A 14,631-nucleotide genomic window follows, 5' to 3' on the forward strand; every position below is an offset into this window, starting at 1 on the left:
GAAAGTGGAGAGGTGGCCTACGTCGGTAGCTGCTTCTGGCAATTGCCTCCGAAGAAAAAAAAATGGCTGCCTTAGAAAGGGTGAAGGTTCTTGTTTTGGGTGATTCAGGTGAGTGGGTGACGGCGTGAGGAGCGACCGCAGCCGTCCTCCACGAAGAAGAGCCAGACTCTGCCGTTTTAGTGGAAAGGGGCAAAAATAATGTAGCAGGACTCCAAATTGGCTGTTATTTGGAATTACTTTCCTACTTAAAATGTGATTTCTAGAAAACAAAATAAGAAACAGTGTAACAGACAATGCAGCTATTTTTTTTCTTGATTTTTAGAAAGTGGTTATTTAACGCACCAATATATCTACTTCCAGTCTCAACCGGTTTGGTCGAATCAGAGTTTTAGATCTATGCTCTGCTGTGTATGTAAATGAGGCCACAGCGCTCGAGGGTACAAGAATTTCAAAAAAAATTTCTACGAACGCACTTAGTTGACCTGTTTGTTTCATTTAATAACATACTACAGAGGCGCAATTGCAGAAACATTAGCCCTTCATACGAACATATTTGCGTATAGTGTGTTTGCAATAACTGTTGGTATTCTTGCGCGTCATTCTGCAGTAGGTTAATGGACTAAGATAAGACCCCACCTCCTTCCCGTGTGCGTTTTGCTCTCTCCCTATCTTTGTCAATTTTAAATCAAATGTAATGAGACCATTGCTTTAAAGTTCAAATATTTTTATTGGTGTTTTAATGATTGGTTAGTCTCTTAGAGTCACCTTTAGGCAAGATGAGGGGCATATAATTTAATAAAAGTATTCTTGTACTCTGCCCCCCACCCCATTTTTGGGACGGGGAGAACTATTAAGATATTTCAAAATATATCTGCTGGGTGCAATAGAATCTCAGAGTTGGGAAGAGCCATTTCTACTACTGAATCCATTCTCTTGCTCAGTACAAGAATCCAGATTAAAGCATTTCCAATGGATGGCTATTTAGCCTTCACTTGAACTCATTCAGCAAAATAGAATTTATGATATCTTACTGTAATTGGTTTCATATGTCATTCTATGCCTGTGTATTTGATACTTGAATGCAATACAGAATTTTGCATTTGTCTGTATTAAATTTCATTTAGTCTTTTTCATTCCTATTAAAACTACCAAGAATATAGAATCCCAGAGTTGGAAGGGATCACAGAAATAATCAATCCAGCCTCTTACTCACTGCAGGAACTGCTAAAATACTATGATTATGAAGAGAAATAACATATTAAATTTATATGGCGCCCGCCTCCAAGCAACTCTCTGGTTTTAAATATTAAGTCAAATCAATCTGTAAGAAACACAACAAAAGAAAATAGAGTACAATCACAGACTATTTTTTTTTTACTTAGCAGTTTATTTAATTTATTTAATTCTGACAGCCTAGACTGCTAGTTCATTCTGTTTGGCGCTTGTAAGGGGTGGACTGTTTGGTGGACTTCAAGGGGTGAAGTAGCTTTATATCAATTAACCTATGGCAGTCAGGTTACTGGCTTTTCCAGACTCCTCTGCTGCTGTTGCCTCACCTTGTGTCATGATGCCTCATGTCTGGCCAGGTCCAGTGCTGGCTTCTGCTCTGCATACATGAACACAGCTAGGTTTTTCCCACTGGAGTGGTACCCATTTAGCTTCTCACAATATTGCATGCTTTTGAACTGTTGAATGGGCAGGAGCTAGGGATCGAGCGTTGGGAGTTCACTCGGTCTTATGGAGCCAGGCTTGAACTGCCAAAGTGCAAATTTCTGGGCAACAATTCCAACATAAGCCACTGTGCCACTGCGTCCTCTTACTAGCATAATCCACAGAGATCTTGGGTTTTGTGATACTTGTCCAGGGTTTAACAACCAACTTTATTTAGATTTATACAAGATAAGACAATTACCTACAGGATGCTATCAGTTATGACATACTCCTCTAATGCTATTAATAAATATGTCAGACATGGAAGATCAGATTGCAATCATTTGAAGATATAAGACAATCTAGTCTATCATTTTCTGAAAAAATCAGCTTGTACAATGCTGAATCTAATTTTTGCACTTGTTACATAGAACATAAATAACAGAGTTGGAAGGGATATTGGAGGTCTTTTAGTCAAGAGGTCCCCAACCTTTTGGGCACCAGGGACTGGTTTTTCCGTGGACCGGAGAATTCATGGTTTTGTGTGTTGCCTGCATCCCACGGGTGGGGCTTTGGTTGTTTCTGTGGACAAGTTGCTGGCATGCCATGGACCGGTACTGGTCCACGGACTGGGGGTTGGGGACTCCTGTTCTAGTCCAACCCCCTGCTCAAGCAGGAGACCCTAAAGAGCTATCTAGGATAGTTTGTTCCTATTTAATTTCAGTTATATAGCAAAACTAAAATGACAACAGAGATGTTGTCAGGACCCACCTCAATCCACATCTTAGGAAATAAGAACTCTTGGATGCAAGTTTAGTCCAAAAGGAAAATGTTTACTAGGATGGAATCGATTGTGGCAATACAAGACGGAATCTAACAAAGTTACATTTCAATCCTATATAAAGCATTCCCATTTCAGCCCCTCCCCTCATCCATTTGGTCAGATGTCAGGCCCTTCCATGGGAAAGGGAACTCTCCTTGGTTTTATGGTTATTGCTTCCTTTTTTGTTCAAATGTTCCCTGTTGTTTGAAGATGCCTAAAGTCTGACCTCTCCCCCCCCTTTGGAGAGATGGCAGAATCCACCGAATAAGCACATTGTTCTACCTATACATTTATGAAATGTGATATAAATGGATTCTGACAGATGTTAATTACTTTTGAAGGTTTATTTTATTACTTTGTTACAGGTGTGGGAAAATCATCACTTGTTCACCTATTATGTCACAATCAGATGCTGGGAAATCCATCCTGGACTGTGGGCTGCTCTGTTGATGTCCGTGTATGTGGAAGTATAAACATAATACTGACAATTTGTGATATTGTCTTTGAAATAGTATATTTTACATACAGAAAATTATTGAAATTTAACTGCAGAGGTAAAGAATAACTGGAATATAAGACAGTTTCACAGTTTATGAGTACTACCCATTATTGATAACTCTAACAGGGCCAGAGGTGGAGGTGAGAAGGAAAGAAGTACAGAAATATAGAAACAGAAAACAAACCACAGAAAAAGACATAACGGTCCATAGAGTCTACCCCTTGAGGGTTTTTTTTCTTTTTTTCTTTATTATTTTTAATTAATTTTAATTTCTAATTTTTGTTGGATGACAGACATATGCTTATCCCATGCATGTTTAAGCTTAAAATATGGTGGCCTAAAAGGAGGCATTTAAATATTCATAGAATTGCAGATGTTTTCTATAACTGACATTCTGTTTTCTTCTGTATCTTTGCAAAAATATGCAATGAGAATTAGTAAAATAGATGTACATGTACTATATATAAAGTGAGTGGGGTAGGAATTGAATGAAAGTAAAAAATATTGGCCAAAGAGTAGGAAAAATTATCTTTCCAGAATTTAGCAAATATATTCTGATTCTCATATATTGATAGATGTGTCAGATATTTTGTATACATTCTCTCCCCATAAAAGCTAAATGCAGATAATTGATTCTCCATGTTTGGATTTTTTCATAAGAGCAAGTAGCAATAGCAATAGCATTTAGATGTATATACTGCTTCACAGTGCTTTATACCCACTTTAAGTGGTTTACATAGTCAGTGTATTGCCCCAACAATCTGAGTCCTCATTTTACCAACCTTTGAAGGATGGAAGGCTGAGTCAACCTTGAGCTGGTGACACTTGAACTGCTGGCAGCCGGCAGTCAACAGAAGTAGCCTGCAGTACTGCATTTTAACCACTGTTCCACCATATAATACAGCAAGTATCTTCAGGAAAATACTTATTTTCTGTTTTCTTCCATTTAGGAATATTTCACCTTGTTACTTTCATTACATTTGGAAAAAAAAACTCTACTGTATAGCGTGCATAGGCCAAAGAAGCTGCATTCTTAGAAACTCATTCTGAACCTAACTAATTCTCTCCTTAGCCCACCTTTACTATGTTCTACAGAGTTACTTCATTATGTAGTGGAATACTGGTTTTAATTTACTGTTATTTTAAATTTATTTATGCTATGTGGTTTCTTGTTACCAGATTCATGACTACAAAGAAGGAACTCCAGAAGAAAAGATCTATTTCATCGAATTATGGGATGTCGGTGGTTCTGTAGGCAGTGCTAGTAGTGTGAAAAGCACACGTCTTATGTTCTACAATTCAGTAAATGGTAATGGATGCATTTTTAAGATCTGTTACATTCTACAGAACTTGGTTTGATTTATGTAGACTACGTTCCCTGAACATTGCAAACAAGAATTTTATATTAAAGAACAGTTACTGGCTGAATTTCAATTTCAAACACTACTTTCTTGGATACAACATATATTTGCAAGTGTCAACAAATTTGTTTAACTTTTTTCCTGAACAGGTTTCTGGGTGTATTTATTATTCATAATGTTTATTTGAAAACCAGTACATTCTAGTTTACAACTTACATGCCATCCATCTTGCCTGGAGGCAATCTATGGACTTGTATATATTCTGTATCTGTATCATTGCCACATACATGTACTTTAAGGGTTTCTGAGCCATTCTTTATTTATATTCATGAGATTATTAATTAATAGCCAATATTAGTTTCAAAGTAGAATACCAACTATTCCTATTAGATACCTGATTTAATCTTTAGCTATGTATACTTGGAGCTAAAGATATTCTATTCTAAATTTGTATTAGGACTAGCATGTGAATTGTTACCAAACACCACCCATTAATGATCATCCAGAGGTTTTGTGCAATTCCATGTATAGATCTTATCACATTTTGGGTACAATCCAATTATCACTATTATTTTTTTAGTTTGCTTTTCTGCACAAGTGATGACTAATGTATACTAATCATGGGTTGATTTTTTTGGCTCAGTGTCCTTCCATTCTTTCTGCCAGCCTTGAATTACATTGGCCAGCATGCCTTACAGAATAGTAGAGTGTAGAATAATGTAATTACTTCTTGTATCTAATCAATCTGATTAGGCTAGGACTTTGATTGCATTGGTGCACAATTTACATTTGAATTATAGTTCAGAAACTGCTGGAACAAATGAAAACTAAAAGGGGTTTAATTTAAATTCATTTTCATTTGAATGTAGTTGGTTTGTTTATTCTCCATGAAATTAGGAATGTCCCATTTTTATCACATTAAATTATAATTTGGAAAAAATATTTAAGGGCTCCATAAGCTACTTCCAAAGCTTTCAGAGACTATAAATGATACATTTCTGTTTTACTAGTCAGATTATCTAATAAAACACATTTGAAAATATAAAATAGCTTATATAATATCTATATAAAAAAGGGACAAGATATTCCTTGCTTATCAGCTGCTTATTCAGTAACTGTTCAAAATTATGACAGTGCTGAAAAAGATTTATGACCAGTCTTCAAACTTGTGGCTATCACAATATTTTTGTGATCATGTGATCATGATTCAGGTGTATGGCAACTGGCATGCATTTATGATAGTGTTCCACAATCATGATTCACTTAATGTCAGCTGGAATCGATATGTCAGGTGTAGTGATGTGATGTTTGCCTTTACAACCACATTGCTTCTCATCAGTTGCCATTCCCAATTGCAGTTACCTTATTATTGCTTGAAGATTTCCCTGTTTCTGATATTTCCTCTAACTTGGTAAGGATGTTCAGTCACTGTTAATTTCTTTTGATCTAAAGATGTTAGAGATTCCCCCTTCATTCCCATGGTAACATTCTTGATTTAATTTGGGCTAAGCATTTGCAGCTTGCATTTTATGCTTTATTTAAAGGAGCCTAATCTAACAACTTCATTGTAAATATTTCTCTTCAAGGCATGTTTTCAAATTTGTTATTAGTTTGATCCATTCTATATCTGCATTGTTTCTCAGTTCCAACCTTTGAAAAGAGCTTTTATCCATGGCTAGATTTACAGAAAATTCCATACATAAACTCAAATAGAAGTATAGAATAGGGCCATCTGCTCTTACTGATTTTTTATATTTTTGGAATAAGCCAAGCAAAATTACCAGAATCTAATTGCAGTTCAAGCCAAGTCCACATGACACTTTTTTGCTATGTTGAGGTCTTTTTATTGTCATCTCTGCCGGTGAGTTGCTATTTACATCTGAGAACTTTTTTGGTCTAAAATCAAGATGCTCCAGTTATCCATCTGTATGTGAGGCTTATGTGGTACTTCTGATGCTGCAAATTGTTCTTCCTCTAGCTTTTCATTTTTTCTAGTAACTGAGTAACTAAACGGTAACTAAAATAGTATATTATTACTTGCTTCTATTACTCCCGGTATTACTTGCCCTTTTCCTTCCTTTTGTCATTTTTGACGAAATTTTTAAATATGCTGATCAATTCCTCTTATGGCAGTATTTTTTCAGGCACCCAAAATTATACCTATTTTTTTCTCTCTTTCTAAAGGTTTCTTGATTGGTTTTCATTCATTCTTTTTCACCTGAGATTATTGAGGTAGTTACTCTCTTCCAGCTTCTTAATTGTTGATCAGTTAAATAAATTCACTGGCCCATTTTAGTCTAGGTTTCATATGGGTTATTCCACCAAATCAGCATTAGCTTGGGTCTCTGGCAATGGGAAAATCAGTATTGGTTCTGCTAGACTTATCAATGGCATTTGCCCTCCCCCCTCCCCTGCAAGAAATTCTGTTTCCCATTATCTGCAATGTTCCTTCAAATTGTTTTTTACTTTGTGAATTAGCCTCTGGGTTCTCTGATATCTTCTTTTCAACTGAAATTCATCACTGGTCCTGTCTTCAGTGATGCAATGTGTTCTTTTTATCTGAAATTTCCAACTAGATGTATTCTTGCCACTTAAATTAAATTTAGAAAAGATTATTCTTAATTTTTTCTCTCCTTTATCTTTCTTTGTTCTTCTTATTTCTGTATCTTTTACTTCTTTGAAAATGAATTGCTGACCTCTATTGTAAGTTAGATTCCTCATTTAGTAAAATTCCAGCAGTGGTAAAATTCTTTGGTCCAGTCATGTTATTGCAAATTTTTACTTTACTTTGAATGGTGATTTTTGCTTGTATGTTGTACTGTTGTCTGTGTAGATTTTTACATCAATTTACATAGCTTACTTTTTTAATGCTTATAATACATCACTTTGAGAATTTCTGTTGTTGAGGATTATAAAAGTAGAAGAAGAGCCTTCCCTCACACTTAAAACTAAAATAAACAAAACAAAAGATGGGGAAGGAAAAATAATTGTTGCTATTGTTTCTTTGACTATTATTCATTTTTATAATATTCTAAAATAAATCCTACATAATTTTTATTGTTTAGTTTTATATAACCTTTATTGCTGAAATAGTTCCATCCTCATCTGAAAAGGGACTGAATCTATGCACAGCATTAGTAATTCCATAGCCAATAGCACTTGGTTAGAAGTGATTGGGAATTAGAAATGGGAATTTTTCCAGGAGGTTAGATCTAAGAACATTTCATTTTTTTGTGGGAACTTAAGACCAAGGTATAAACCAAAAGAAAAAAATAACCAGGAAACAGGATCATAAATCAGTACTGTGCAAGAATAACACTTGGGGGCAAGGTCTTATTAAAACGGAACATGCTTATAGTCCCTTCAGTTCAAGAAAGTTAGGGAAGAGCAATCAAGGAAAATATTTACATTGCAGCATTCAATTCTATGGTTCATTATAAAGTGCTACCATATCTAGACCAAAATACTTCCAGCTGAAGTCTCAGTACTGTTTCCTTACATAATCCATCAAATTCCCTTGTCCTAGCTGATTGCTTCGTGATGCCTGATTGCTTCATAATGCATCATAATTGATTTTATTACCTTGTTTGTTAGGCAAAACTGGTTTTTCTTATTGTCTTCTGCAATACTTTACTTCTAAACGTGGTTTGCTTTCATTCCAATTCTGTCCTTAATGAGAGACTGAATAATACTCTCATTTTTGTGCTCCTTGGAGGTCTGGCTTTGTTTTTATAATTGCTATATCTTTCAATGTGCTTTTGGTAATTTTAGGAAAAAATAAAAACCTTTTCCTTACCTAGGAATAATTTTAGTGCATGATTTAACCAACAAAAAGTCCTCCCAAAACTTGTATCGATGGTCTTTGGAAGCTCTTAACAAAGATGTGACTCCATCTAGTGTCCTGGTGACAAATGGGTAAGTAGGCAGAATATACAGCTGTCCACTATCATTGTGATAACCATGTGAATTAGATGGAGGGATGACTTGTTGTAAGATTTTGAAAATGGGGGAAAATGGGTAGGCTATTTTCTATCGGTAAAAAGAAGAAGGTCCACCTTCCCTAGCAATATTTCCTTCAGAAATCTGTCCTTAAAGGATATCAGAAAGTCATAGTATGTGTTTCATACATAACGAGTAGCAGTGACCCACAGTTTTAATAGCAAAAATACATCTAAATATATTCAACTTTATGAAGTAGAATAGGAAAAAATGCATTATTTATGCATAGTCTCAATCATCCAGATCACGGTAGTCCCAAAGTTGCTTTTCAATTCCCCACCGTTCAGTCAGATCTGAAGAAGCTTCTTGAATGAGAAGTGAAACATCTTCAAGGAAAAAATAAAGTCCAGTTGCCTTTTGAAAAACGTCTTTGGGAAAAATACATCAATTTTGGCTAATGTTCACAGCTAGTCAGAATTTATCTCCTAAACAAACCGAGGACCTATTTCATTAAAAATGATTCATAGCTTTGCACTGAATGCATTTTAATAATGAAAATATATAATCAAAAAATAATAGAAACAGACTCTTTTTTACAGACTTTGGGGGATTTGTAGATAGGAAAATATGATATTGCTAAAGTGCTAAAGAGCTTTTTTTTACCGCAAAAAAGTAGCCCATCGATCCCATTTTCAGATTATAGAATACTAGAGATGAAATCAACTTGACCTTATTTATTTATTTAAAGCATTTTTATATTCTCCCATCTTACAACAAACTGAGTGGCTCCCAGTGAAAAATTAAAATAACATAAAAGGCCATATTAAAACTATAATAACCAAATATATTTAAAAACAAAAATCTTGCATGAAGTCAAGTTTCCAGTAGGCAGACTGCTCATCCTAGCGCTTGGGAGAAAAGCCAGGTCTTCAATGCTTTATGAAAGGTTAGGAGGGTGGAGGCCTGCCCCATTTTAATCTTAGGTGCATGTGAAGTGCTAGTGCAAATGGCTGCTTTTTTCTGGGTAGTTTAAAGAGACCGTATAAAATTGGATTCCATTATTGTAGCTAAATTTCAGAAATGATCAAATCCTGTCTTTGTAGTGGAAGAGTTAATATACATGTAGCTTTCTAAAACTCTTGATGTAAATCTTGATGTAAATGACCAGAGAACTAGCCTTAGGGCAGATATGAGATAGCTGTCAAAGGAGGAAGGAAGGACTAATCCATTCCATTAAAAAGAGGCTTGATCAAAAGAGAGAGAAGGAAGCATGAGAAAGAAATTTAAAATAACCACATTTTGATTTTGTTTGGTATAAGATGGAACTAAGGGAAACTTGGACTGGCTTTCAAAATTATGTTACTATATACTGCCACAATAAAGTATCATTTTTGGAATTGTTGCAATGTCTGTTTCTTGATCTAGCCTGCCTTGAAGGCCTGAAACTGGGTTTTCATAAACATGCATTGTACATTTATATTATCTTTAGTTTTCATCTGTCATGTCCATCCTAGATTTTGTTGTTGTTATATTGTAATGTAAGAGCTCTTAAGTAGGGAAAACATGTAATAAATGATTAAAAAATAGATTAAGATTCCTGCCCGGTATAAAGTTTCCTTACACTTTCAGTAAAATATGTTGTGTTAATTTGAAGAGTGCTGATGCGGTCACCTTCCTTAGCGATAACTTTCTACTTTTCATGCTTGATCACCATCCTGAAATTAAATCCAGATATAATGGAAGTACCTTTGTACTCAGGGATTGGGATGAAGCATCTTAAAGATGGGGTTGCATTCCCCAAGAAAGAGCAGATCTTGATAGATAGTTGTGGCAAGGAATATATTTGGTGAACATTAGCTAGTGTGCCACCTGTAATATTTCACAAACTGGTTTATATCTTTACTTTTGTTCACAGAGACTATGATCGGGAGCAGTTTGCTGATAACCAGATTCCACTGCTTGTCATAGGAACAAAATTAGATCAAATCCCAGAGACAAAACGCAATGAGGTCTTGAGCCGAACTGCTTTTCTAGTTGAGGATTTCAGTGCAGAAGAAATCAATCTGGTTTGTGTTATCCTTTATTTTGTCAGCTTGGATTAATGCTATTGTTGGCCATAAATGTATTTCAAAGAATAGTCATTTCCCTGAAATAAATCCTGCTCATCTTCTATTATCGCTGGAGAGTACCCTTAAGCTATTTTTTCCCTTGCAGACAGAATCAAAGAGTGTTATGGAGCATGTAACCTCCACAGAGCAACTTTCCCACCAGTTCTTTGATCCTTCCCAATTTTGTAAAGAGGCAGCAGTAAGGGACAGTTTATGTCTTTTTATCCACTATAAATTCCTCTCATCATAGACACTTGGTGCTTCACAGTTCCCTGTGGCTATGCCATAGAATTTCGAGACATACACATTTATATTTTCCTCCCAAGTTGCAACAGAAAAGCATTTACAAATTTAGATCAGTCACTGCTAAAAATCAAGGCCATAAAACTAGTTCCACCAACAGAATAGTTTTCAGAATGCTACAACAATTTTCTCTAAAGACTAAAAAGAATGAGAATTTCAGAGACATTCTGACTCTCAAACAAGTCCTGTCTGGCTCAAAAGATATCTGAGCTAAGGTCAGTATCTCATATGCCAAACAATCAATTCTGACCTGCCTCCCAAAACATTATGCATTGTCTCAGTTCATGCTCCATCTTATATAATTTACCCATAGCAAGCAGTCTTTTTCTTACATAAAGTTATGAAAATGGGACATCATAATTAAGTTAAACTTGCATCTGAGATAGTCCTTCAGATAATAGAAGTCTTAGAATCTAGAAATTCATTTGGGAGGTGTCAACACACACCGTAAACACCACCAAAATAAGTTTTCTTGGTGTATGACTGGGTAGATTTTTCAGTGTCCCTGAACAACAACAGACTACAAACATAGTAGTGATTGGACTAGCCAATCTTGAATTTAGGCTTCTAATATGTTTGTCCTTGACAAAGCACAATAAAGCCCAAGCATATTTTTATACCTAAATAGATTGTCATGAGATCACCACAAGATTTAAATTTCCATTAGTGGACTTGTATTTCCAGCTAACTGTAAGCTGAGCCATTTTGTCTTCCAGTTCCCTGCAGAGGAAGCCATAGCATCAGATTCATGGCTCAGTTTGGAAGATCATATAGGAGCCGTGACCAGGGGGGCTTTTGCCCAGGTTCACCTGGTGCGCCAGTTGCGGCCCTATCTGGACCGGGATGCCCTGCGTACAGTCACTCATGCGCTCCTGACCTCCCGGTTAGACTACTGCAATGCTCTCTACATGGGGCTGCCCTTGAGGACCACTCGGAGGCTTCAGCTGGTGCAGAATGCAGCTGCGCGAGTAGTAATGGGATACTCTCATGTAACACCTCTTCTCTGCGAGCTGCATTGGCTTCCAGTTGCCCTTCGGGTGAGATTCAAGGTGCTGGTGATGACCTATAAAGCCCTAAATGGCATGGGTCCGGATTACCTTAGGGAGCACCTGCTGCCAGCATCAGCTTCCCATCGTCCTGTGTGCACCCATAGGGAGGGCCTCCTTAGGGTTCCGCCGGTTAGAGATTGCCGGCGGGTGATTCCCAGGGGGAGGGCGTTCTCTGTGAGTGCGCCCACCCTTTGGAATGAACTGCCGATGGAGCTTCGGACTGCCCCCGACCTTCGCTCGTTTCGCCGAGATTTAAAAACTATTAATTAAATTTAATTTTAATTTTAATGTTAATTTTTAATGTTATCTTAATTGTGGGCTGTATTAATTTATTTTATTTTATTCTCTCTTTTGTATTGTTTTTAACTTGCCCTGTGAACCACCCTGAGTCCTTCGGGAATAGGGCGGTATATAAATTCAACAAATAAATAAATAAATAAATAAATAAATAAATAAATAAATAAATAAATAAACAAATAAATAAATAAATAAATACCTTGAACATCAAAAGAGCCCAAGGATCTTCTCTGCATCTTTCCTCCATTTCCTCTAAGTGTGTATATTATGCAAGATTTAACATGGAAAGGATGAAAGTAGGTAACTAGCCCAGAAGACCTTCATAACCCTGAAGGACATCACCATGGTCCCTGTCCTCTAGACTAATTTGATTCCCTTTAGCCACATGCCAGGATTGAGAAATTCAAGTCTTGCAAACCTTAGGCTATAGCACAACTATGACTTTCCTCAAGAGCATATTTAGTTTGTACGGAATGTTATTCAATATATGAGATCAGTACGCTCTAACCACACTGGAGATCTGCAAGAAAGGGGACCTAGGCATAACGGTCACTCAGATTCCTTTATCCAAGTGAACTTTGCTTCAACGCATTTAAATCTCAGGTCTCACTGTCAACAGCTGTCCTTTTATTATTGTTGGTTTTGTTTTAATTCAAGGTTACTATTTATTTTTTTAGTATACCATCTAAACTTCTTTGAGGAAAGGCAGGCACAAAAATAAAAATGTTAACTAAAATTGATATTAATGCACTTATTGCAGGTTTTTTATAGGTCTAGGTATTAATTTTACTGTAAAAATTAAAACATTAATTTATTGCTAATTATACAGTGTTGAAACAGCAAGCTAATGGCATCAGAGAACTCAAATTTGGGAACTATACATTTAAGGGAAATGGCAACAATTAATTTGGCTTTTTAAAAAAATTGCTAACAGAATGCCATAGTTCAATTTTACAGTGAGGGAAAAAAATATTTGATCCCCTGCTGATTTTGTACGTTTGCCCACTGACAAGAAAATGATAATTTTAATGGTAGGTTCATTTTAACAGAGAGAGACAGAATAACAACAAAAATTCCAGAAAAACGCATTTCAAAAAAAGTTATAAATTGATTTGCATTTTAATGAGTGAAATAAGTATTTGACCCCCTCGCAAAATATGACTTAGTACTTGGTGGCAAAACCCTTGTTGGCAATTACAGAGGTCAGACATTTCTTGTAGTTGGCCACCAGGTTTGCACACATCTCAGGAGGGATTTTGTCCCATTCCTCTTTGCAGATCCTCTCCAAGTCATTAAGGTTTCAAGGCTGACGTTTGGCAGTTCCCTTCAGCTCCCTCCACAGATTTTCTTTGGGATTAAGGTTTGGAGATTGACTAGGCCACTTCAGGACCTTAATGTGCTTCTTCATGATCTATTCCTTTGTTGCCTTGGCCATGTGTTGTGGGTCATTGTCATGCTAGAATACCCATCCACGATCCATTTTCAATGCCCTGGCTGAGGGAAAGAGGTTCTCACCCAAGATTTGATGGTACATGGCCCCGTCCATCATCCCTTTTATGCGGTGAAGTTGTCTTTTCCCCTTAGCAGAAAAACACCCCCAAAGCATAATGTGTCCACCTCCGTGTTTAACGGTGGAGATGGTGTTCTTAGGGTCATAGTCAGCATTCCTCCTCCTCCAAACACAGCAAGTTGAATTGATGCCAAATAGCTTGATTTTGGTCTTATCTGACCACAACATTTTCACCCAGTTCTCCTCTAAATCATTCAGATGTTCATTGGCAAACTTCAGACAAGCCTGTACATCTGCTTTTTGAGCATGGGGACCTTGCGGGCTCTGCAGAGTTTCAGTCCTTCACGGCGTAGTGTGTTACCAATTGTTTTCTTGGTGACTATGGTTCCAGCTGCCTTGAGATCATTGACAAGATCCCCCCATGTAGTTCTGGGCTGATTCCTCACCATTCTTATGATCATTGAAAATCCATGAGGTGGGATCTTTCATGGAGCCCCCAGATCGAGGGAGATTGACAGTTATTTTATGTTTCTTCCATTTGCAAATAATTTCACCAAGTGTTGTCACCTTTTCACCAAGCTGCTTGGTGATGGTCTTGTAGCACATTTCAGCCTTGTGTACATCTGCAATCTTGTTTCTGACATCCTTGGATAGCTCTTTGGTCTTGGCCATGGTGGAGAGATTGAAATCTGATTGATTGATTGCTTCTGTGGACAGGTGTCTTTTATACAGGTAACAGGCTGAGATTAGGAGCACTCCCTTTAAGAGAGTGCCCCAATCTCAGCTCGTTAACTGTATAAAAGACACCTGGGAGCCAGAAATCTTGCTGATTGATAGGGGATCAAATATTTATTTCATTAAAATGAAAATCAATTTATAACTTCAAAATGCGTTTTCTGGATTTTTTTATTGTTATTCTGTCTCTCAGTGTTAAAATAAACCTACCATTAAAATTATAGACCTATCATTTCCTTGTCAGTAGACAAACGTACAAAATAAGCAGGGAAATAAATAATTTTTCCCTCTGTAGTGCTTACCATTCAGTTACCTAGAATTTCTATTACACCTTTGCTCCGCGAGCTGCATTGGTTA

At 36.6% G+C, this 14,631-nt stretch overlaps 1 protein-coding gene across 1 annotated transcript in view; it reads left to right on the forward strand.

Annotated features, from left to right (window-relative positions):
* RABL3 (RAB, member of RAS oncogene family like 3) overlaps positions 1-14,631 on the forward strand; it is a 27,451-nt gene continuing 12,820 nt past the window's right edge. Inside the window, exons 1-5 of the mRNA XM_081315763.1 lie at positions 1-108; positions 2,839-2,930; positions 4,152-4,281; positions 8,134-8,248; positions 10,188-10,338. Coding sequence (XP_081171889.1) covers positions 63-108; positions 2,839-2,930; positions 4,152-4,281; positions 8,134-8,248; positions 10,188-10,338 — 534 coding nt within the window. The 5' untranslated portion in view covers positions 1-62. The remainder of the gene's footprint in view (positions 109-2,838; positions 2,931-4,151; positions 4,282-8,133; positions 8,249-10,187; positions 10,339-14,631) is intronic.

This window comes from Vipera berus, assembly GCF_964194415.1.
Source record: "Vipera berus genome assembly, chromosome: 2".
Classification (NCBI taxonomy): Eukaryota; Metazoa; Chordata; class Lepidosauria; order Squamata; family Viperidae; genus Vipera; species Vipera berus.